At 39.3% G+C, this 21,626-nt stretch overlaps 1 protein-coding gene across 6 annotated transcripts; it reads left to right on the forward strand.

The window, feature by feature from the left end:
* Window positions 1–900: 900 nt before the first annotated feature.
* Window positions 901–19,778, forward strand: hook3 (hook microtubule-tethering protein 3). Of its 6 annotated transcripts, none has more exons than XM_044012441.1 (25): window positions 901–1,075; window positions 4,641–4,726; window positions 4,983–5,055; window positions 5,179–5,229; window positions 5,394–5,526; window positions 5,646–5,713; window positions 5,821–5,883; window positions 6,032–6,115; window positions 8,355–8,518; window positions 8,618–8,758; window positions 9,199–9,286; window positions 9,384–9,497; window positions 9,595–9,705; window positions 9,804–9,888; window positions 10,006–10,075; window positions 11,472–11,612; window positions 11,940–12,027; window positions 13,207–13,212; window positions 14,121–14,155; window positions 14,325–14,407; window positions 14,529–14,629; window positions 14,717–14,821; window positions 14,910–14,981; window positions 15,392–15,528; window positions 15,732–19,778. In XM_044012441.1, the coding sequence occupies exons 1-25, from the start codon at window positions 1,019–1,021 to the stop codon at window positions 15,742–15,744; spliced, it is 2,169 nt and encodes a 722-aa protein (XP_043868376.1). In that variant the 5' UTR covers window positions 901–1,018; the 3' UTR covers window positions 15,745–19,778. The 6 variants fall into 6 exon arrangements, with proteins under 6 accessions (XP_043868376.1, XP_043868375.1, XP_043868377.1 ...); XM_044012440.1 differs by having other exon boundaries at window positions 16,839–19,778; XM_044012442.1 differs by lacking the exon at window positions 13,207–13,212 and having other exon boundaries at window positions 16,839–19,778.
* The last annotated feature ends 1,848 nt before the right edge of the window (window positions 19,779–21,626 follow it).

Here is a 21,626-nt window from a genome sequence, read left to right on the forward strand (position 1 = left end):
TCATGACTCTGATCCTCTTTGATGGGGAGCAATAACCACTCCTAAGTCAAGTTCCTTGTCATTAAATTCACAATTTCTTGAGTTTGATGGTGTAAATCTGCACCAAACAAATGTTTTCAAGCATTAGACAGAGAAGACCGGTCACAGAGTACGACCTCTTTGCCTCTCTGAAGGAAGTGAGTCAGCTGTGCACATTCTCGAACTTGGCTCGACAGCGTTCAGTGAAAAGGGGCAGACAGATGAGACAGATATTCATATTCGAATAATGAACAGATTCAGTTGTTTGATGACTATAACTGTAGGTTTTTCCACTCCCATAATGAGTTAGCGCAATTCTGTTTGTCAAAACTGCTTTTTATTTTTAAATATAAATATCAAGTGCATATAATCGTTTTTAGGTTTTAAGGGAAGTAGTTTTCGCAACTTGCGTATCACTTAGAATTGTAATACATACATTAATCCTGTTGTGACCTCTTCAACCAAAGTTGAAGGGGGGGTTTTCTGCTAAAGTTGAATAATGTATAGCTCTAAACACAAATTAGAGGCGTGTAAATAAATGTTTGTTTTTGAGAGTCATGTGTTGTGTGACTTTGGTAACTTTTAATTTAGAAATGTGTTTGGTAATATGCACCATAATGCCACATGGGAAAAAAAATGCATACCCAAGTCATAATAATGAGTACTATTTCGAAATTATGACTTAGCATCTAATTATTATGACTTAGAATCTAATTATTATGACTTAGTATCTCATACTTAGCATCCCATGATAATGATTGACCTATATTTTTTATTTTTCTTCCATACCCCTGGGTTTATACTGTAATAGTGGGAACTTTCCTTTAACTGCACCGTAGACTCCGCCCACCCAGTGCTCCTCTGGCAGACGCCGGCGTAGCGGAGCGAAGCAACGACTGGTGTTGGCCGACGGACAGCGAGAGACCTCGGGAGGTGTATGAAGCCGACAGCTAACTTTAGGCTCACTTTGCCACACATAGTCGTCGTACGTTAGTAAACGATGAGTACATCCGAGACTTTGGATCGAATGGAGCTGTGCGAAAGCCTCCTGACATGGGTACGTGGTGAAATAAGAAGTTTTTTGGTGATTTATTTCCTCTGACTGACAGCTCCCCGGCGTCGGCTAGGCTAGCAATCATACTTAGCTGGAGCTAGCTCGGCGAGCTAACGGAGCAGACAGGAACACAGAGGCTACGCTGGTTACGTATGCAGGCCAGCTGTTCGCTGCTCTAGCTGCTGATGTGTTGTTTGCTAGCCGCCAGCAAACCGCCTACCCTCTCAGTATTTTTGGTTCTAGCTAGCTCTGTGCAGCCGGACATGAAGCTAGCTCAGTTCTTGTTGCTGTATTTAGTACCAGATGTTAAAACAATAGAGATATGGCTTTTAGGGTCCAGTGCGTTTACATCTGTATTGAGCATATAACGTTCCATCGCTGTGCCTAGTTTGAGTCTGGATTCCTGTCATTGTTGCCCAATGTCCTTCCCTTCCTGATTCCCTGTTCAGTCTTATTTGGAAAAAAAGCCTAAATGCAAGGTAGCTCTTTGAGACAAAGCTGGAAACAAACGTTCCAGGTGGAAAAGGGGCATCACAATGTGGGTCACGTGTAGCCTTTGATACGTTGTTTACATCATAGCATTTGTGCTGTTTTATGTATTTTTGTGTTCAAGATCCTGAAGAGGATTGCGAGTGGGTTGTTTGACATGTCATATGGAAACTGCATAGGAGTTCTGACTGTACACATCTGGCCTAAGTGTCAGTGGTGGTGGTGTTTGGTGAAAACAAACATATGGTATTGGTTAAAGTGGGGTTGAGCACCGGTAAGCTCACGCATCTTCTGCCAAGTCATGTGCTTCCTCATTTGTCGTGCTACAACACTTTAAAATCAACTTGTGGATTCCCATTTTTAAAAATTGAGATGCTGACACTCAAGAGCTTAAGTGTCCCACATAAACTTGCATTTAAAACCAGTGAAAAAAAATAATTTCTCAATATTGGAAATTAAAGACATTGAAGCATTAAAGAACCATTTCACTTTTGGTGCAACATATATTCAGTAATTTGACCACCTCGGCTTAACTCAGAATGGGTCAGACCTGGTATTACCATGTCTCCTGGGTGATCCAGTCACATGCGTTGATCAAAGCAGACTGATTTTAATCTGGCAAGTCAAACAAACACAAAGTAAATCAAACTAGATTCTTCAGGTCTCATGATGCTCTTTTGTTTCCATGTTAATTGGTTTTCAGCTCAGTCATGTTGCAGCTCACACATGTTCACAACAGTAAAATGTTGAATATGCCATATGACAAGTTAACATGGCAGTGGGAACTATAGCAAGAAAGTTTGTGAAGTTTCATGTTGAAGAGAATTACACTGAAGAGGTACAGTATATGCAGAAGTGGTTGTCCACGTCCCGTTACTTTATGGCCAGTGCTTCAAGGTTCAGCAGTTAATTTGATAAATTTATTGGGAAATGTTCCTAAGTGAGCTCCTGACATCACGTGACTTGGTGTGTTTACACCAACATGGTGTCAGGAAAAGGTTGTTCACTGCACACTTTAAATCCACAGAGATCAAACCATACATAGCGTCATTTGACAGACTGAATGTATGTGACCATAATAACACCCCTGGATGCTTTTCATATTATGTATGAGTATGGAAACAGCCTGACATACTGTATATGTTGCCTGGTATATATGCCTCTGTGGATTTAAACGGCATGGCTTCCTGCTAAAATGGCTACTGTTACACAATTGGATTGTGTGACATAAGCTACCGTAGTTCTATAATGGTGGGACACGGCTAGCTTTTTTACACTGATGAGTTGTTGTTGAACATCAGTACAGTCAGGATCAACTTAAAAGTCTAGTGCAAAGGGCGTCATCCACTGACGCCTGGTCCCCAATGTAATGTCCTAACACCACAAAGCCATTGATCTGCAGTGCTCCCCTGCACTTCACATGGGCATACAATATGTCCCGTTTAAAGCCTTTGTACTTCAGTGGTATGTGTGCCACAGTTTTGTTGATGTAACATGCAGCCAAGCATGTGGAGCTCATTTGCCCATGAAAATGTATCACTTAATATGTAAATAAACCAACAGAACCCCAAATAACTCATCAACACCAGACAATGTAGCTACTGGTCAGGCTTCCAAATGTAAAATCCACGAAACATATTACGACTACATTCACAGGAACGATTTTCTGTTGACTGTTCAAGGCCTTTTGTTGGTTGTCTGTTTTCATTGTGGCCTGGCTCATCAAATGTTTTCTTTCCTTTCACGTCTTTCCTGTAGAAGGAAATGATGTAGATCAAACAACACTGTGTGATGGAGAGAACCACCAACGGGTTTAGAACAGTGGGCCTGGATGCAACCGTCTCCACCTGGCTTATCTTGTTTTTTTCCCACCATCAATTCATACTCCATACAGTACACTCATCTCTATTGCATATGTATTTATAGTATCCAAAAACGGAATCACAAATGCAACATTTATAAGATAATATAGCATCACTGTGAAAGGACTGAAAAAACGGATGTGAGCGGAATTGAAGTGGGTATAGTTTCACTAGTCTCTCATTGATGCTTAATCTCATGTAATTAGGGATATTGTTTTGTTTGTAGTCTGTCATCAGTCACTAGCTGTCTGCTTGATAGTGGGAACAACTATTTTACTTATTTACTTTTCCCTGAAAATCCAGTGAGTGAGTAGGAACAAGGATGATAATTGGCACATACAGGAAGGTGTTGTGGTGGGATATGCTTAAAAATGCTGCTCCAAAATCTCAGACCATGTTTCTAAAACATAAGCAATAAATTATATATATATATTTAAATTATATATATATAATAAATTATATATATATAAAAAGTAAAAGATGAATGAATCAAGCACTGTAAATGCAGTTTCATCAGTTTGTTTACAAATTTGAAATAAATCCATTGGTGCTTGCTTGTGAGTAGTTGGAGAGGGAGTTGTTCTTGCATCATATTTATTTTCAGAGACTTGAGTAAACACTTAAACAGCGGTCATTTCTAATGCCTTGGCAATTCTTTCTAACCCAACACTCAAAGCTGCCCTACATTGAACTACATGTTACATTTGAGACATGAGATGAAAGGTGAGACAGACGGGATGACATGACATGCAGGCAGAGTTTCAGTCATTTACTTCCTGTTAAATCAAACATCCCTGCTCCCGGTTTCCCCTCCTCTTTTGGTACGTGGACTGTCTGCTTTCACTTCTGTCTGAGGATCAGATGTTATGCCTGGAGTAAGAGTAGAGTAGAAGGAAAGAAGGGTAACAAAGTCATGCCAAGTGGATGTGCTTTAGCGTACCCACTAATATATTTAATGCCAAAATAGAATAAATGACTTCCTATCTGTGGTGTGCACTAATGTGTGTACCCTCAAAATAGTTTAATTCAGGCTGTATTTGTGAGTGCAAGTCAGGTTTTTCTGAAAATGTGTCAGCTTTTCAGGTGAATTGTTTGTTTTTAGCAGATTACATCAAAGGTCATCTTAAATGAATTAAACCGTTTAACACCTACATTGTTTTGCCCTCACACCCAGCACTGACAGTGTATACGTGTGTGTGTGTGTGTTTATTGTTTAGATCCAGACGTTTGGAGTGGAGGCTCCATGCAAGACAGTAGAAGACATGACGAGTGGTGTCGTCATGGCTCAAGCTCTGCAGAAAATGTAAGTTCCCACCCTGGAGAGTAAGAGTTGGCTATATTTCCATTGTTATTTTAAGTTTTAAAAGGGAAGTTTTGGCTCTCCTTTTCTAGCATAAATATATGTTGTAGAACAGTATATTTAAATATTCATAAACACTGGTGACCACTAAGCAATCTTCTTGCTGACCCCATTTTGTATGTGGTTATGCTCAACAGTCCAGCACAGAATCACTCTCAACCCTAACTTTTTGTTGTTGTTTTTCTTTGTTTCGTTTTAGAGATGTTGTGTATTTCAGCGATGCTTGGATTAGTAGAATCAAACCTGATGTTGGGGACAACTGGAGACTAAAGGTAAGCATCACACAGGATTTAGTTTTGAATGCATGTGTTTGAAATTGATTTGGGACCAAGAGGTTTGGTTGTAATCTGTATTGTACTTAATGTTTTTTTACTAAATGTTCTTTTTTTCCTCAGGTCAGCAATCTAAAGAAAATTCTAAAGGGCATCCTAGACTATAACCAGGAGGTAAGACCAATCTTTTGTATTAGGTTTGAAATAAAAAAAAAAGACTCATAGTTCCTGATATTCAGACCATATAAGACGTGGTCTCAGCGAGAGGCTGTGAGACTCTGCTCCACATCCAACCCTTTAAAATAAAAACTCAAATGACACATTTTCCTTCCGTTTAGGTCTTAGGCCAGCACATTAATGACTTCACTCTACCAGACGTTAACCTCATCGGAGAACACTCTGATGCAGCAGAACTTGGAAGGATGCTGCAACTATTACTGGGCTGTGCTGTCAACTGTGAGCAGAAGCAAGGTGCTCTTTCCATATAGCCCTGTAACATCTTCGATGTCACATTTATGCAACAGCTGGACCAGAAACTTGAATACACCCCATGATTGTGTGTGTGTGTGTGTTTCCTTTGTGTTCTCTAGAATATATCCAGACCATCATGATGATGGAGGAGTCAGTGCAGCATGTTGTCATGACAGCCATCCAAGAGGTAGATTATCAAACTATTACTACTTTTACTTTTTGTTGTGACACATTTCCATGATCAGCAACAGTTGGATGTCTACCAAACACGAATCACTTTTTTCGTTTCCATAGCTGATGAGTAAAGAGACTCCAGTGATGGGAGGAAATGACTCATATGTGGATCTAGACAGACAGGTATGAAGTATGCTTACTATACACTTTCCTTGCTTCACCTCAGAAAGAAAACACCTCAGACTTGTGATTTCTCTTGTGAGCTCCAGATCCAGCAAATGTACATTTTTGTCATCACATCCAAATGGAAATGTTGTCTCTCTGTTCTCAGCTGAAAAAAACTGTTGAGGAGCTGAACGATGCGATGGCTACCAAGGAAGAGATTGCCCAGAGGTGTCGTGAGCTTGACATGCAGGTTGGTTTTGCTCAATTGTAACCCCCAATTTTTTAAAAACCTTGTGAATCCTAGTTTTTGACACACTAGCAGGCTGTAATATATTCTTGTCTTATTAATATAATTACATGATATCTGCTATCTAGTATACTTTGAACTGTTTGCTAATAGTTATTGATTATTTTCTCAAGATAATGCACTTTTAAACCTTTAATCCTTATATTTAAATACTGATAAAGTAGAATGACACTCATGTTTCTGTCAAGGCAAACATGTTCTACCCACGTCTGTTTTTACATGAAGATCCCAACGTTACCTGAGAAATAGAGTAGTTTTTTGTGTGATCCTGCTGACAAAGAAACACACAAACTAACAGACTCGGATAAAACCAGAACCCATTTTTTGTAGGGGTAATTAAGCATTTTCTTTATTTGTCAACTTTTGCACAGTAATTACTTTGTTAGTAGTTAATAATGTTGAATAAGTTCAAAACAGAGAAAACCTACAATGATATAAACAAGAGGTTTTTTTCTCCTTTTATTATATATTTTACTATTGTTCTGACTGTGTCATTTAATATTTTTCTGGTCACACTGTAAACACAGCTTCCTTTTCTGTATAATTCCACATGATGCATTATTTACTTGGAGGTTGTTTTGTTGTTCTCATCAGTGACAGACTCTGTTAAATGGAGAGAGAGAGAGAATGATGTGTATCTATAGATAATCATAGTTGACATTGTTTGAATTCATTTCCTGTCGGTGACACAGCCACTTGTACACAGCTGTAATTTAAAGGGTTACCTACTTTCAACTTGTGTTCAATCAGTTTCCTCATTATGCCTGACGATCTCAATGCTGTGTGCCTTGCTTTAAAGGCCCTCCATTTGCAAGAGGAGCGTGATAGACTGAGGTTAGACTTAAATGAGCTAGAAGAGAGGGTAAATCCAATCTTTCTTCTTTCCGTCTCTACCTTCCATCCATGCTGTGTGGTGTGTCTAAAAGTCCTGGATAGTTTTTTTTTTGTTTTTTTTTTACCAGTCTGCTTGCACCAGCATCCCTTTAGGAATCGAGATTCCCTCCTTGTTCCTAATTATGTGTGCATGTGTGTGTACACGTTTATGCACAAGTGTGTGTGCGCACATGTATACACATGATGTTCCCAGGACACACACCAGCTGCAGTTTTGTGTGGGTGTGTCGGATGTCATCCCTTCAATAATAACCCTGCTGCCTTTTTACCTTGTTGTGTTTCATGCTTTCCCACAGCGATAATAGGCAGCAAGAGGAATAGCTTGGTTTGAAAGATTTGAAAAAATAATTCCAAATTGTTCCCAAATCTGCTTTGGATTTCTTCCCTAAAAAAATAAATAAAAATTGAGTGCCACTCAATATGTGTCGATACTAATCACGTCTTTGGTGTGAGCTTGTTGCAGTGAGACAATTTTTCAGAGTGGTGCAAGTTCTCTCAGAGTGCTTCTACATAACAGTGTCACTGACATTTAAATGGCATACATTTCACACACAAGAGTGTTAAAGGAAAATAAACACAAGAAAACAGGCAACCAGATCTCAAATCTGTCCTTAGGGTCTAACAAAAATAAAGAACTAGGGCACAAAGAAAATGTAAATATCCCTTAAACCTTGAACTCAACACAAGTTCATACAGATACTGTATGTAGGCCAAAGTGCTGCTTCTGAGAATGTTGAATAAGATCCCTCTCACTTACTCAATTACAGTTGCTGTGTCATTTGTGAATATACTCTAAAGTTTTGACCAGTTAAAGTGTCTCGTTAAATCCAACAACATTTTGGGCTTAAATCGTGCGGCACATGCCAGTGAAAACAACCAGCTTCTCGCTTTGCTTTGTGTGGAGTTTGATTCCCCGTCTATCACACTGTGTGAAGACAGTATCAAACCATATGTAGCCCTCTTTGCTGTGCCGGTGTGTCTGATGTGTCTGATGTGTCCTTGCATTCATATACTGAAGTTGATACTGCAGTGATATATTCAATGATGAGACTGAATACTCAAATGTGCATTTAAGTACATAGCTTTAGAGCTACTCCCTTCTAACTTGTTACCCTACCCTTTCTTTCCATCTTCACCTCCTTTCATTTTTTTTCATTCTGTCCCCATGCCACTTTCTCCATTTGTTTTTTTTTTTTCATTTTCATCTGTTCCCCTTTCTGCTTCTTTTTGGTCTTTTCCTTGCACTTCCATTCTTTGCCCTCCTACTCGCCGCCCTTCCTCCCCCCCAGGTGGCAGCCCTGCAAGAAGAGAAGAGCAGTTTGCTGGCAGAAAACCAGGTCCTAATGGAGAGACTGAACCAGTCTGACTCCATAGAGGACATTAACAGTCCAGCCGGACGCAGACACCTCCAGCTGCAGACACAGCTGGAGCAACTACAGGAAGAAACATTCAGGTGTGGAATCACTAGATGGATGATTGAAAATCCGACCTAGAATTAGAATTAAACTAATGTCACAAATCACTGATGATTTTTGTCCCCAATTTATCTTAGGTTGGAGGCAGCAAAAGACGACTATCGGATTCGTTGTGAGGAGCTTGAGAAAGAACTTCTAGATGTAAAGTCGCAGAACGAAGACCTCGTGACACTGGCTGACGAAGCCCAGTCCCTCAAGGATGAAATGGATGTTCTCAGGTGAGGAGCGATGTAAAATAACAACTTCACCCACGTAAACCTAAACTAAACTAAACTAAACAAAACACGAGACAAGAGAGGAGATTCCTGTTATTGTTCGCAGTAATCTGGTTGATCTGGTTGTGCAAAGCCTTGTAATTTTTTTATATAAGCATTCATTGTTTGGCAGATTATGTTCATTGTGTGCATATTTAGAGCATTCAAACGGCGCTAATTCAATCTCCGAAGTTGTTTGAGGTAGATTTGTATCACCTGTGCGTGCCAGTATGACTTTAATCAACCAATCAGTTTTTGTTGCAACAAATATTTCAATAACTTGATTTGAAAATGAGATAACCGTTGCCTAAGAGTGCACTATTGACCCCATCATTGTGTGATTTCTGTATTACTGTAAAGCTTTCTGCCTCAAAATGACAGCTGCTTGTTGAATTCTCCTCTAGGCATTCGTCGGACAAAGTGTCCAAACTAGAGGGCACGGTGGAGCACTACAAGAAGAAACTGGAGGACATGGGACTTCTCAGAAGACAGGTACACCGTCGCACACAGATGTGAAAAACAAGCAACATTCAGTTGAACACTGTGTGGTTGCAAAAGTGAAGCACACATTTCTGACTCTGATTTTCAGACTAAGCTGATGGAGGAGAAGAACACATTGTTAATGCAGACCAACGTCGGTTTGGAAGAAGAACTACGAAAAGCGAACGCTACAAAGGGTCAGCTGGAGACGTACAAGAGACAGGTACTCGGCCAACAGCTCTGTGTGTGTGTGTGTGTGTGTTGTTTGTGTGTAATGTCGTCTCTTGCAGCTTTTCTCTAACTGTTTTTCCTCTGCACAGGTGGTTGAACTTCAGAACAGACTATCAGAAGAGTCTAAAAAAGCGGACAAGATGGAGTTTGAGTACAAACGCCTCAAAGAAAAAGTCGACTCCCTACAAAAAGAAAAAGATGTATGCACGTTTATCACAGTAACATCCAAAAAGTGTCACCAAACAATGCTTTTTGGTGTTGTCAAATTGTGTAATTCTGTCTTCATGTCTCTCTGCAGCGTATGCGGACAGAGAGGGACTCACTCAAGGAGACTATAGAGGAGCTGCACTGTGTCCAGGCTCAGGAGGGACAGCTCGGCTCTGGTAAAGAAACGTCAAAGTGGCTCAACCCGAGTGGTTATGCATTGACCTTTTGAAAACTACAGTCAATTCCGGTCAAGCTTAAATAATATTGGTTTGAACACTTATCTGTTTGCCCAGGTCTCTTCCCTTTGGTCAGCAACGACGGCTCAGATTCACTGGCTGCTGAGATCACCACCCCAGAGTTTCGGTATGAGTTTTGAAACCAATAATGTGTGTGTGTGTGTGTGTGTGTGTGTGTGTGTGTTACTTCATTGATTAGCCAGATAGTTTTAAGTTTGTTCACCCTGCTGAAAGAGAGCTGTGTCTGTGCTGAGTTATGTAAGAGTTGTGTGTGAGTTACATCAGCCTGTCTGCTGCTCTCCAAGAGGGCTGGGGTTTTCTCCTGATCGCATTAAGTGCCTGGATTTTATTTAAACAGTTGCAAACATAAAAACAATGAGGATTTTTCATTGAACTACTAATCTTCCAATAGCTGCTCATGAAAAGAAAAGTTAATCATGCTTAACTGATCCAGGTTATTCCGTACCCTTAAGTGGCAGATAATGAAAAGCTTCTGTGTCTTGAGGTGATGTCAGATCTCGCAAGAATTTGCAACAGCGCTGTTTCATGTGTGATATCTGAGAGATGAACGGTGTGTGAACTGCAGAATTGCTAGCTGGCTAACTTTGTAAGTCATGCTCGTTTATGTCTGTCGCTGGACGTCAGTGTCCACTGGGCGTGAAAAGCCGGCATCTGGAAGTGATTAGTGTCTGGCCGTGTTGTGTCTGAACTGAACGGAGCCAGAAAAACAGCTGGAATCACAGTTATTCCCCCGTCTACTGCAGTGCAGGAATCAAAGGTCTAACAGAGGAAGTCCAGGCTTCAAAATAACTTTTTTTTTGTAACCAAACAAGCTACACTGCAACTTCTCAACTCTGTCTTCACTCTCCCTGAACCCAACTTTTACTAGCAACCAGCTGTGAGTGTGCTAAAACACACACACACACAGTTCTTAAGTTGGAAAGAGTGAACAGCCACACCCTGAAAACGCATATAACAGACTATACTCGGTGCCGTAAAATGAAAATTCGAGTTAATCTGTTGAGTAGGTGGATTAAACTGCAGGGTTGAGGGGAGTTCACTGCTATGTTTTGATTCTCCTGCTTTTCCTTTTTTTTTCATAAAGACAGTTTCATGATTAAAACACAGGTACTCAGGGAAACAGACAGGTGCAGCATCATCAGTTTACATGTGGTGACTGTCTTGAACCTGACTTGAGCTCTGAGAATGTCCGTGTCAGTGAGTTTCTCTGTATTATAGCAGTGTCACTGGAGCATTTTAGTGGCACCAAGAGATCTGTTATTCTGTTTACGTTACGGGTGTATTTACAAATAATGCTTTCTCATCCAACTATGACTCAAGCTTACTTAAATATGATTATATAGTGATTTGTGCAGATGTTAGTGTAATCTGGAGAAGATGGAACAAACACCTAATATTTCTCTCATTACATCTTTATTCTACGGGGTTGGCGTTGTCTCTGTAAAGTACACGGGTTGAATTCTTCATCGTGTATCGTCTTTTTTGTTGTTGTTTCAATACAGGGAACATCTGATCCGTCTCCAGCACGAGAACAAGATGCTAAAGCTGGCTCAGGAGGGGTCGGACAACGAGAAGATTGCGCTGTTGCAGAGTCTCCTGGAGGACGCCAACAGGAGAAAGAACGAACTGGAGACGGAGAACAGGTCGGCTGAGGGCACGGCTACATGTAGATTAGCGGCATTAACCGAAAACAAAGAGATGCTTGATTGTACACAGTGCTGGCCTCAGAAAGTAACTGTTATTATTAGCCAATTGGAATTGAGCTAATTTCTTTGTCTTGGTTTGTTCATGTTATTATTAATGTGAAACTCAATCTACCGTTCATTCATTGCTCCGTAAAGATTTTCTGTGTCTGTATGACAGCCACATTCCTGCAGCTCTGATGTTTTTTTTCTTTTGTCTTACCACTGTATAGCTTTGTTGAAACTATGTTGTCAGACTGGTCCTTTTCTTTCTGCCCTTTTATCAAGGTTAATCAATCAGCGCCTGATGGAGGAACAGAGTCAGGTAGAGGAGCTACAAAAGACCGTTCAAGAGCAGGGATCTAAAGCAGATGACGTGAGTTCTCAACTGTTTGTTTTTGTTGTGTTCGCCCCTGATGCCAAGCACCACAGAAAATCCAACAACCATTGTATCACACCTGGTAAATAGAGAGTCCTCATGACTGCAGTACATAAAAAATCCTGAAGGATCAACATTTTGATTTACTTTTCTCTTAACTAACCTTTTACTTAACACTAACAATATCTAACACCCATCCTGTCATAGCAGGTTTTGTGTTTGTGTGTGGTTTTGCATACAATCTGTCCTGTAGCATTATAAAAGTGTGTATTCTCCTGGGATACTGTACATAAAAGCCTTGTTTTATTTGGCTGGGTTAAACGCTCTAATGCATCAGTGATTAAATTCACTGTAAGAGCCTCATTTCATCCCAAAAAATACAACTTTATCTGATTTACATTGTCTAAAAGCCCTCACTTATCAAATATGCCAAGCAAATTCAGTCTTGTTCATTAAAACCTATGTCTCATTATATGATCCTACACAAAAAGAAAAAAAATGTATTCTTCTCTGTTCCTTGTCTCCAGTTTCTAGTATGGGACAGCTTGTATTTAGGAAAAGGTTTGGATCTTCTCCCAACAACAGGGCTTATGTGTGTGAGAGAGTTTGCATGCGTGTGTGTGTGTGTTTATCATAATCATTATGTGTCAATCAAGAATCTTAAGTGTGGGCATTTTCCGGGTTCCTTTCCTGTTGACATGTGTAGATTTGGCATCCAGACAGTCTTTGTACACCCAATATAAACAGAACAGTTACAGTATTTTTATTATTTTATAAATGTGTATAAGCAATGAAAGCAGAAACATGCATTATTAATTAAACCTAGACGGAGAAATGACAGCTACTGTACATTTATTACATCAGAACAACACTGTAACTCCCAATTTCTACAGCAATGACAAGTAATTCAGAGCAGTTAATATGCTGTGTAATACGTGTAAAACATTTATTTGTAATTCCAGCATTATATTTTGTTTTACAAAAATGAGTAAACCAAGTAAACCTCAGAGTTATTTGAGTAGAAATTTAAGCAGACTGGAAACCTGAGTAGAGGGACTTCTAGCAAGGCTATTAGCTATAACTCTAAAACAATACACACTTGGTAGGCCCTTGATACTGAACATTGAGTTAAATGTTTGCACTTTCCCCCTAAAAATATAATGCTCCCACTGTCAGGCAATAGTAAGTATATCTTTGAATCCAAACAAGTTTCCTCGCTCTTTCTTGACTTTTGAACCAGTGTTTACAACTCAGAATGTAATAATTTAGCTTATTCGGTTATTTCTTTTTATCATTGGAGAATGTACTTTGCAAATTTCAACCTTAATTTCCAGAAATACAAGAAGAATCGTTATTCCATTTTATGCATTTGTTACACTGAGTTGCTGCACAGGGGCAAAGGTCTTTCTGTCCTACCAAGTTTGTAGGTACATTTCTTTTTAGAAATAGAAGACAACTTTTGTCAATCCTCAATCAAACACTTAATCCAGATTTATTTTTTCCCCCTCCTTGTAGAAACCCAACTGTTTGTTCTAGATTAGATTATAGAGCATGGAAACCTTGCCAACATTTTAGAAGCCACCAAGATTGGTGGCACAGGATCAAAAAAAGACTAATCTAATTGTCTTTGTGATTATCCTGATAAATCATTTTTATTACCCACACAGCAATGGTTTAGTACCAACATTAATTATCTAGTAATTTTCTCGAAAACATTTAAAATCTTTGATAAAGCATCAGTTTTATGACGATGTTCCCCCCCTAGATTTGACTCTACGCTTCCCTCTGTTGGATGCCAAAGGAAATATGTTTTAGATTTGGTCAACTACTTTATTTTTATTTTTTTACCTATGTATAGATACAGTCTCAGGTGCCTTATCCCTGTAGTCGTGGGTTGGACTGAGTGGAACCGAACCATTTTAGATAGTTGTGTATTTAAAACACAAGTATACTCATCAGCTGAAGTGTGCTGTAGTTCCTGCATTTATTCAGCCGAGTAGCTGCTTGAAGGATACTCTTTTGTTGAAGATATTTTTAGTTTTATATATATATATACATATAACACAATTTTCATTTTTCTTCTGTTATAGTCTTCCATTCTGAAGAAGAAATACGAGGAGCACATGTAAGTCATTTTCTCAAAGACCCAGAGCTGTGTTTTTACTTAGTCAGGATTGTGTTTAAATTAAGTTTCCTTGTTATTTAATTCTGGACTGCTTAACATGAAATGCTAGACAAAAAAAAAAAATCGCCCACAACTTTTTTTAACAAAGGTGCTTTGTTCTTTCAACCAGGGAGAAAGTGCGGGAGTTGAACAACGAGCTATTAAAGAAAAACACCCTCATCGACGAAATGGAGCCTAAATACAGTGCCAGCAGTGAGTTTGTAGCCCTGTTTAAATTGAGATCTGCTTATTTTGCTGTTGATTTTTGTCTTTTTATCAATCTGAAATGACTTGGGTCGATCTAACCAAAGTCTTTTGTGTCGCTCCCCCTTAGCCCAACGAGTGGACGAGCTGGAAGACGCCTTGAAAAAGAAAGATGACGACATGAAGCAGATGGAGGAGAGATATAAGAAGTACCTGGAAAAGGCCAAGAGTGTAAGTTTATTTTGTGACCACAGCATCATCCGAAATATACGTGTCGTAACATGGGACTTTAATGTGATTGAATGTATCCCCCTCCAGGTGATCAGGACCCTGGACCCCAAGCAGAACCAGGGCTCAGGTCCCGAGGTCCAGGCCCTGAAGAACCAGCTGCAGGAGAAGGAGAGAATGTTACACTCATTAGAGGTAAACACTCTGTCAACTCGGAATCAAAAAATGTTTTTACCATCCATCTTAAAAATATTTAATGTCTCTTTACTTTTCCTTCAAACAGAAAGAGATGGACAAGACCAAGAGCCAGAGAGATTACGAGGAGAGGCTGATTGTGTCAGCTTGGTACAATATGGTGAGAAGGGCTTTAGTCATCTAATGTTACTGGTTTAAACTAGAATTCTTCTTAACTGAATCATATCCTCATGTAAAGCTGGTGTTTTAAACCAAGAGTGAGCAATTGAACAGTCATAATGTACAACATTTTTACCACTAGAGGGCAGCAGAGACTGCGATGTGGCGACCAGACACTGTTTGCCCCTTTTCAATATTTGGATCAGTGACTGGTGTTAATGGTTGTGAGTTGTTTAAATGTTCACTAATCTTGTGTGGACTGAATTAAGCTAATCCTCGGCCACATTTTCTGTGCTCCTGCATAAATTCTGACCTAACACTGTGCTTTTTGAATCTCTTTTAATGCTTTCTGTTTCAACATGGTGACCATTTCAACTCCTAAGACATCATTTTTCTTCATCTTCGTCCCAGGGTATGTCCATGCAGAAGAAGGCGGCTGAAGAGCGACTGGCCAACACTGGTTCTGGTCAGTCCTTCCTGGCCCGGCAGAGACAAGCTACCAGCACACGCCGCTCCTACCCTGGACACGGCCAGCCAGCTACCGCAAGGTAGAGATGATGGCCAAAAAATAAATAAAAACAACTGCGACAAAAACTACCCTTTACAAATCCGCTGAACTTATAATATACAATAGATGTGCTTTCTTTGACGCGCGTCTTTTTCCCATTCATTTCTAATGGAAGTTCTTGTTTTCCTTTTCCTTTCTTGCTTATTGATTATCTGTTTTCATTTGTTTTCCTTTCTTGATCAGATCCATGAGGTAGAGATGCCAGACAAGGCTGCCCAAATCTTGCACCACTTATGCGTGTGTTTTTTTCCCTGACTAAGCATATTTTACCCTGACTCCTGTGATTCCAGGCTTTCCTCCCTTTTTTCAGCCCTCAGCATATTTAACGGGTTCTGACTAAACACTTTAAAGAAATACACTCTCCCCCTCTGTTTCAACCACTGAATTTCCCCGACCTGTGCTTTGTGGCAAACCCATATCAGACAGGTAGTCTTTGACTCTTAAGGGCAGAGAATCCTTTTGTCTTTTTGTTGAGAGGAACTCCTCTACTTGTTCATGCAGTATTCATGCACATCTCTACCTGTAATCATATTTGAGCTTCGTCTTGATGTTTGAGCAGGGTTGACAGACTGTCTGTCCTGTTGTAATCTGTTATGATGTAGCTTTAAGGTTAACAGCATTTGTTTTACACGTCAATCCATTTCCTTGGTCACGGAAACGAGAGGGCTTAAGAAGTCAGGTTAATGTTCTATTGGCTTACTAATTAATTTATTTGAGTCGTTTCTGTTGTTGGTATTACATGGTTTTTGAAAAGAAGGGCAACTTGCTAAATAGTACAGCAATAATTGTAGAAGAATTCTTCCCTCCGAAGGGGGAGGAAAAAAAGCGAACCTGTTCCAGAAAGTGCAATCCACAGTTGTTTAAGTCACTGTGTCCCTGGTTTTCACTGTGTTTTGTGAGCAAAGCATTAGTTTGAGTGATTTTTTTTTTTTTGATTTTTTCCTTAGCTTCACCAGCATTTGTGAAGTGTGGTTGTCTCCGGATAACACTTTGTGTGCCATAGTATTCAGTTCATCCTAAAGTTGTCCCTCGTTTGAAGGGAAATCCAGTCATAACCTGAAGTTGCTCCTGCGTCTCTGCTCCTCATACTGTCTGGTTGAAACAGGGTTGAGTGTGTCAGTGACCACAGAGAATGTGTTTAATTAATAATGCACAGCACATCTTAAGACCATTTCATGTTTATAAATACGTTTGTTAATCACGTCCCTGTCAAAGCTTGTCAAAGCTTGTCAAAGTTATCCCGTTATCTGTTTTCATCTGACCGTCATCTCTGTCTCTCCTCCTTAACAGCAATGTCACTGCATGACTCGCGCACCAGTGATCTGGCCAAGCCTGGCGGTGGCTGAGCCGCGTTCAGGCACTCGATGCATGAACCTAACCGCCCGCCCGCCCGCCTGCCTCTACTGTTTGCATGACTTTTGCCTTGACTCGAGCCTGCGAATAACCAGCACGCCTGCCAACAGCATGAGCACTAACAGCCTTCTGCAGAGTCATGCGTCGTAACCTCGAGTCTGAGGAGGGGACACGGTTGGAAACAGAAAAAAAAAAACCCTCACCCTCCTCATTTCGTTTGATCTAATACTCCTTGCTCATACCCCACCACGTTTCTCCATACTCTTTGTGGACATGTCTGCTTGTGCTCTCCCCCCCCCTGCATCAAGTCTGTTACTATTCAACCAGCAGTATGTTACAAACACCTCGGGCAGAGGTAGAGTATCACAGTGTTATGTGTTAACCAGCTTCTTTCAGGATACCTCAGTGACACATTATTTCCTCATATCACTTCTTACACACATGGTCGGCGGACAGTTGGTTTTCAGTAAAAAGAGAAGTATTTTTTACAGATCGCATAACAAAAGAAAGATTTTTTGCAATTTTAGAAGTGGGTTTACCATGAGTATTAGTGAATACTATAAGTCGTGAGCCTCTGGGACGTTACAGGTTTACCCTCGAGGCATCTGGACACTTTGCAGTAGGAGCATAGGATGGGAAAATACGTGTTTTATTTTTTAAATGAATAACATTGTTACAGACCTGCTTTTATACACAGAAAAGCCCCCATTAAGCTCACTCCAATTTTTGTCTTAAAGTGCACATTCTCTGTGTCATCTATTTCCTCTTAATGCACAAATGGAATACACACCATTACTACTACTGTTTGTGTTACATTTAACACCCTTTTCATTAAAAATATTAATTCTTTATTTAATCGAAAGGTCAGACTATTAGAATAAATAAGCATAAGGAACTGTGCGTTAGTCCTTGCAGGCTAATGTAGTATTTCTCTAAATGGAAAGGGAAAACGGCTGCAATCGTTTCTTCTGAATAAAGGTTTTGGCATTAATAGTTAATGGGAAAGAAGGGGTAACCACAGAGCAAATTACATGAATTCCATTCAACACAAATTACAGTATTAGAGTGAAATGTAATTCATGTTGTACATTTTTTTTATTTAATAAACAATCATCTTATTTAAATTTAATATGCAGAGTTGACAAATTGGATGAGAAAGACACAAACACCTTGGCCTGACGATGTATGCATATTATAGGCATAAATGCATATGTTTATTCCAATTGGAGATTTCTTTGATTTCTTCTGTGCCTTTATTTAAAAAGAAAGAAAAAAAAAGGTAGGCATGTTGCCTTTTAAGACTAGTTCTGTTGTATCATATATCAAAAGAGGGAAAGAAAATCTCCAAAATTGACTTGAATCACCCACATGATACATTTTTATTGTGTAGATTAAGTCGGTTTAATGAGGGCTCTCTGTTTTTAACCTATTTTACTCATTATTATTCTGTAATCTTTCAATTCAATATGTGCATTTTTTAAAAATCTCAATTGCTTATTTATTCTTTTTGCTGCTTAAACGGCGGTGTTGTGTTTGTTTATATGAGTATCATCATTATTATTATTATTATATCACCTCTGTTACAATGGATTTCCATGCGACTGTCAAATACTTATCTTATGCAGCAAAGGAGATGGAGGAGGTGGCGGTTTGTCATAGTGTAGACGTCGGCTCAGATCAAGTGTACAAAAAAAAACTGCAAAGTCATATTTTACCTCCATTTAAAAACGAACGTTTGTTCCACACAACACGCACATTTGACAATATCGTTCGCAGTTACTGTAACGATCATCTCATATTTTCACAGTATTTTTAAGTGACCGTAGCAATGACCGGGGGGCCTTGTTTTGTCCTTGGGAGACATGTTCATAAGATGTTGTGAATGCATGTGTAGCTGCATTAAAACCATGTTTGCACAGAATGTATTAAAACATTTTTTGATTAAATCAGATTCCGCATTTTTGGATTCAACTGCATTTATATTCCCGGCAGATGGTGATAAAGTGCAGTACAAATTAGGATGACGTGTTGTGTTATTTTTCTTTGGTTGTGTCTGTGTTTTGTAAACCACTTTCCATTAACATCAGCAGTTTGAGCTGTAAGTTTTATTACACAGAGCTCCTGACCGTCCACCCCCTCCACAAGTCATTGGCTTGGTATAGAAATCTGTATATAATGGAACGCATCCACTGAATGCTTGACCTGTTTTTGACGTTAAATCAGGGAGAGTATGGGAACTTTTAAATTGTGTTGTTATTTATCCCGTTTACTGACCCTCCTATCAGTTACTGTATGCGTTGCTTTTGTGTCTGTGTGTACTCCTAATATTAACTTGCAGTCATTCAACCCGGAGAAACTAATGATTTATTTTTCAGACTGTATTCATGCCAAAATCCTCCCAGTGGAGAAACACAGAGGAATCCACCATTATAATTCATATTTGTGAACAAAATTCAAAATGGGCAGAGCCAGTTCCCAAATGTCGGCCATAGTGTGTTGTATTATTTACATACTACCCAGTATTTGTTATTGTCACTTGACTACCATTTCACTGTGGGTCAGTCAAAAGTGTGTCATAAAGACAAAGACAACGCAATTAACACAATCTTATCACAGTGTCTGCAGTATTTTCTTTTTTACTCATTGGAAAACATTTCTTTACATGCCGAAGTAGCAAATAACCTCCTGTTTGCCAAGTTTTATATACAGATATACATTTGTACATACTTTATGTGACGGACTGTGTGTCATTTAAGGATGAGGAAAAAAGTGACTCGGTGGATTTCATACTGCATTGGTCCAGTGAGGACCTGTTGATGTGCTTCCTACACTGCAAAACTTGGAAATGACGTTGTAAATAAAGCTTGTATAAAACACGCCGCTTTGTCTTTGTTCCGTCACTTGACCAATATGAAAAAAAATTACCGCATGATATTGGTTACCATCTTGTGGAAATTCCTCAGTCTGGTTTTAGATAATGCACACAAACGCATTGACTCTGTAGAGCAGATGTCAAACTCATTTTTGTTCAGGGGCCACATACAGCACAATTTGATCTCAAGGGGGCCGGACCAGTAAAAATAGCAAAATAATAGAACAATAACCTATGAACAACAAGAACTCCTTTGTTTTTTCTCCTTTGTTTTACATTTAATGAGGGATATTTTTACAAAACATGAAATTTCTTGAGAAATATAAGTGAAATTTCAACAATATCATGCCTAAATGTACTATTTACACAGCACACTGGATCTATAAAGGCACAAACATTTAGTCACGGGTATCTGGAGCATTTGACATTATGTTGTAAGAGGGAGCCATCACTTTAAAATAAAAATAGTTTTGTCTACACTTACATCGGACGTTGGAAATGGGACTGACTTCACCTCCAATTTGACCACGTCCCAGTTAATCAAATTCAGCTTAGGACCCCATAAAGGTTAGCTGGTTAGAAAAAAACCTGGTTGCAAACTTATTTTGGGTTTAGCCATTGTTAGCAATACCAGTCAATAACAACACTCCACGCAATATGCTACGCACAGCAGTGTTACAACAAAATTTGAACAGTTCCATGTGCACGTTAATGCTATAAACGAATAAGACAGAAGTGCAATTAGCATTAGCATTAGTACTTTTACTGTGGATGTGAGCAAAAGCCATCTTGAAACCGTATTTCAAGGTTTTATTGTCCTTCTCTGGGAGTCAGAACGTCCCCTCAACTCATAAATTACAAGTGGAATCTAGAGGCAGAATAAACCTATAGTTTAACATGTACCTCATGTACTTCAGGCAAGCTAGGACTTTGCTAAAGAGACGGCCATTTTGTGCCTTGCAGTTGAAATTCCTATGTGATGCCACGACAAATCTGTAATACTAATTGGACTTTTGGGCTGCAATGAATGATTATTTTCAAAATTGATAAATCTGTCAGTTACTTTCTCGACTGATTGAGTACTTGTTTGGTCTGTAAAACGAGGAAATTATGATGTTCTCAAGTGTCTTGTTTTTTACATGAAGCAAAAATATTCACATTTAAGATGCTGAAATATGAGAAATCTTGTTACAAAACAAAAAAAACCTCAATCTGATTATCAAAATAGATATCAATTAATCAAATAACCACTGCAGCCCTATTGGAATTTGTTACATGTTTTATCATGTTCACCAAGGAAACAGCTGTTTATAGTTTGCCTTTCCCACTTCCACACGCCTCAGTGTCATCACCTCTGTCACAAATACAGCAGGAGTCCCTGTTTTAAGAATCTGCTTCATGAACTGAGTCCACGCTCACACACAAACACAGACAGGTCGGCCTGGGAAATGATATCAATCCTACATGCACCTCGAGGCTGCGGACACAGGAACTTCCCTGTATCAGTGTCCCATTCTTCATTCCTCCGAGTTTCTCTATTCTCTCTCTAACCTCAGCCTGTGGGTACTTCCTCCTGACATGTCATGGCGGAGGTCCAGAGTCAATCAAAAATACACGTCTCTGGTTACGCGCTCAAGAACAACACCATGATGGGTCTGAGTGAAAAGAGATGAGAAAGAAGACGGTGACACGCCGTTTCCATATCTTCATCAAAAACATAGTACGTCATATGTTTATTTGATATAAACATTAAAATTTAAAACTTAAAAGTTTACTCAGAGTAAAAAGTTGGTGTTCTTTCTTGTGTAGTTGCAACAAGGACAAGGGGATACAAATTAACAATTTTTAATTAA

This window comes from Solea senegalensis, linkage group LG21, assembly GCF_019176455.1.
Source record: "Solea senegalensis isolate Sse05_10M linkage group LG21, IFAPA_SoseM_1, whole genome shotgun sequence".
Taxonomy (NCBI): domain Eukaryota; kingdom Metazoa; phylum Chordata; class Actinopteri; order Pleuronectiformes; family Soleidae; genus Solea; species Solea senegalensis.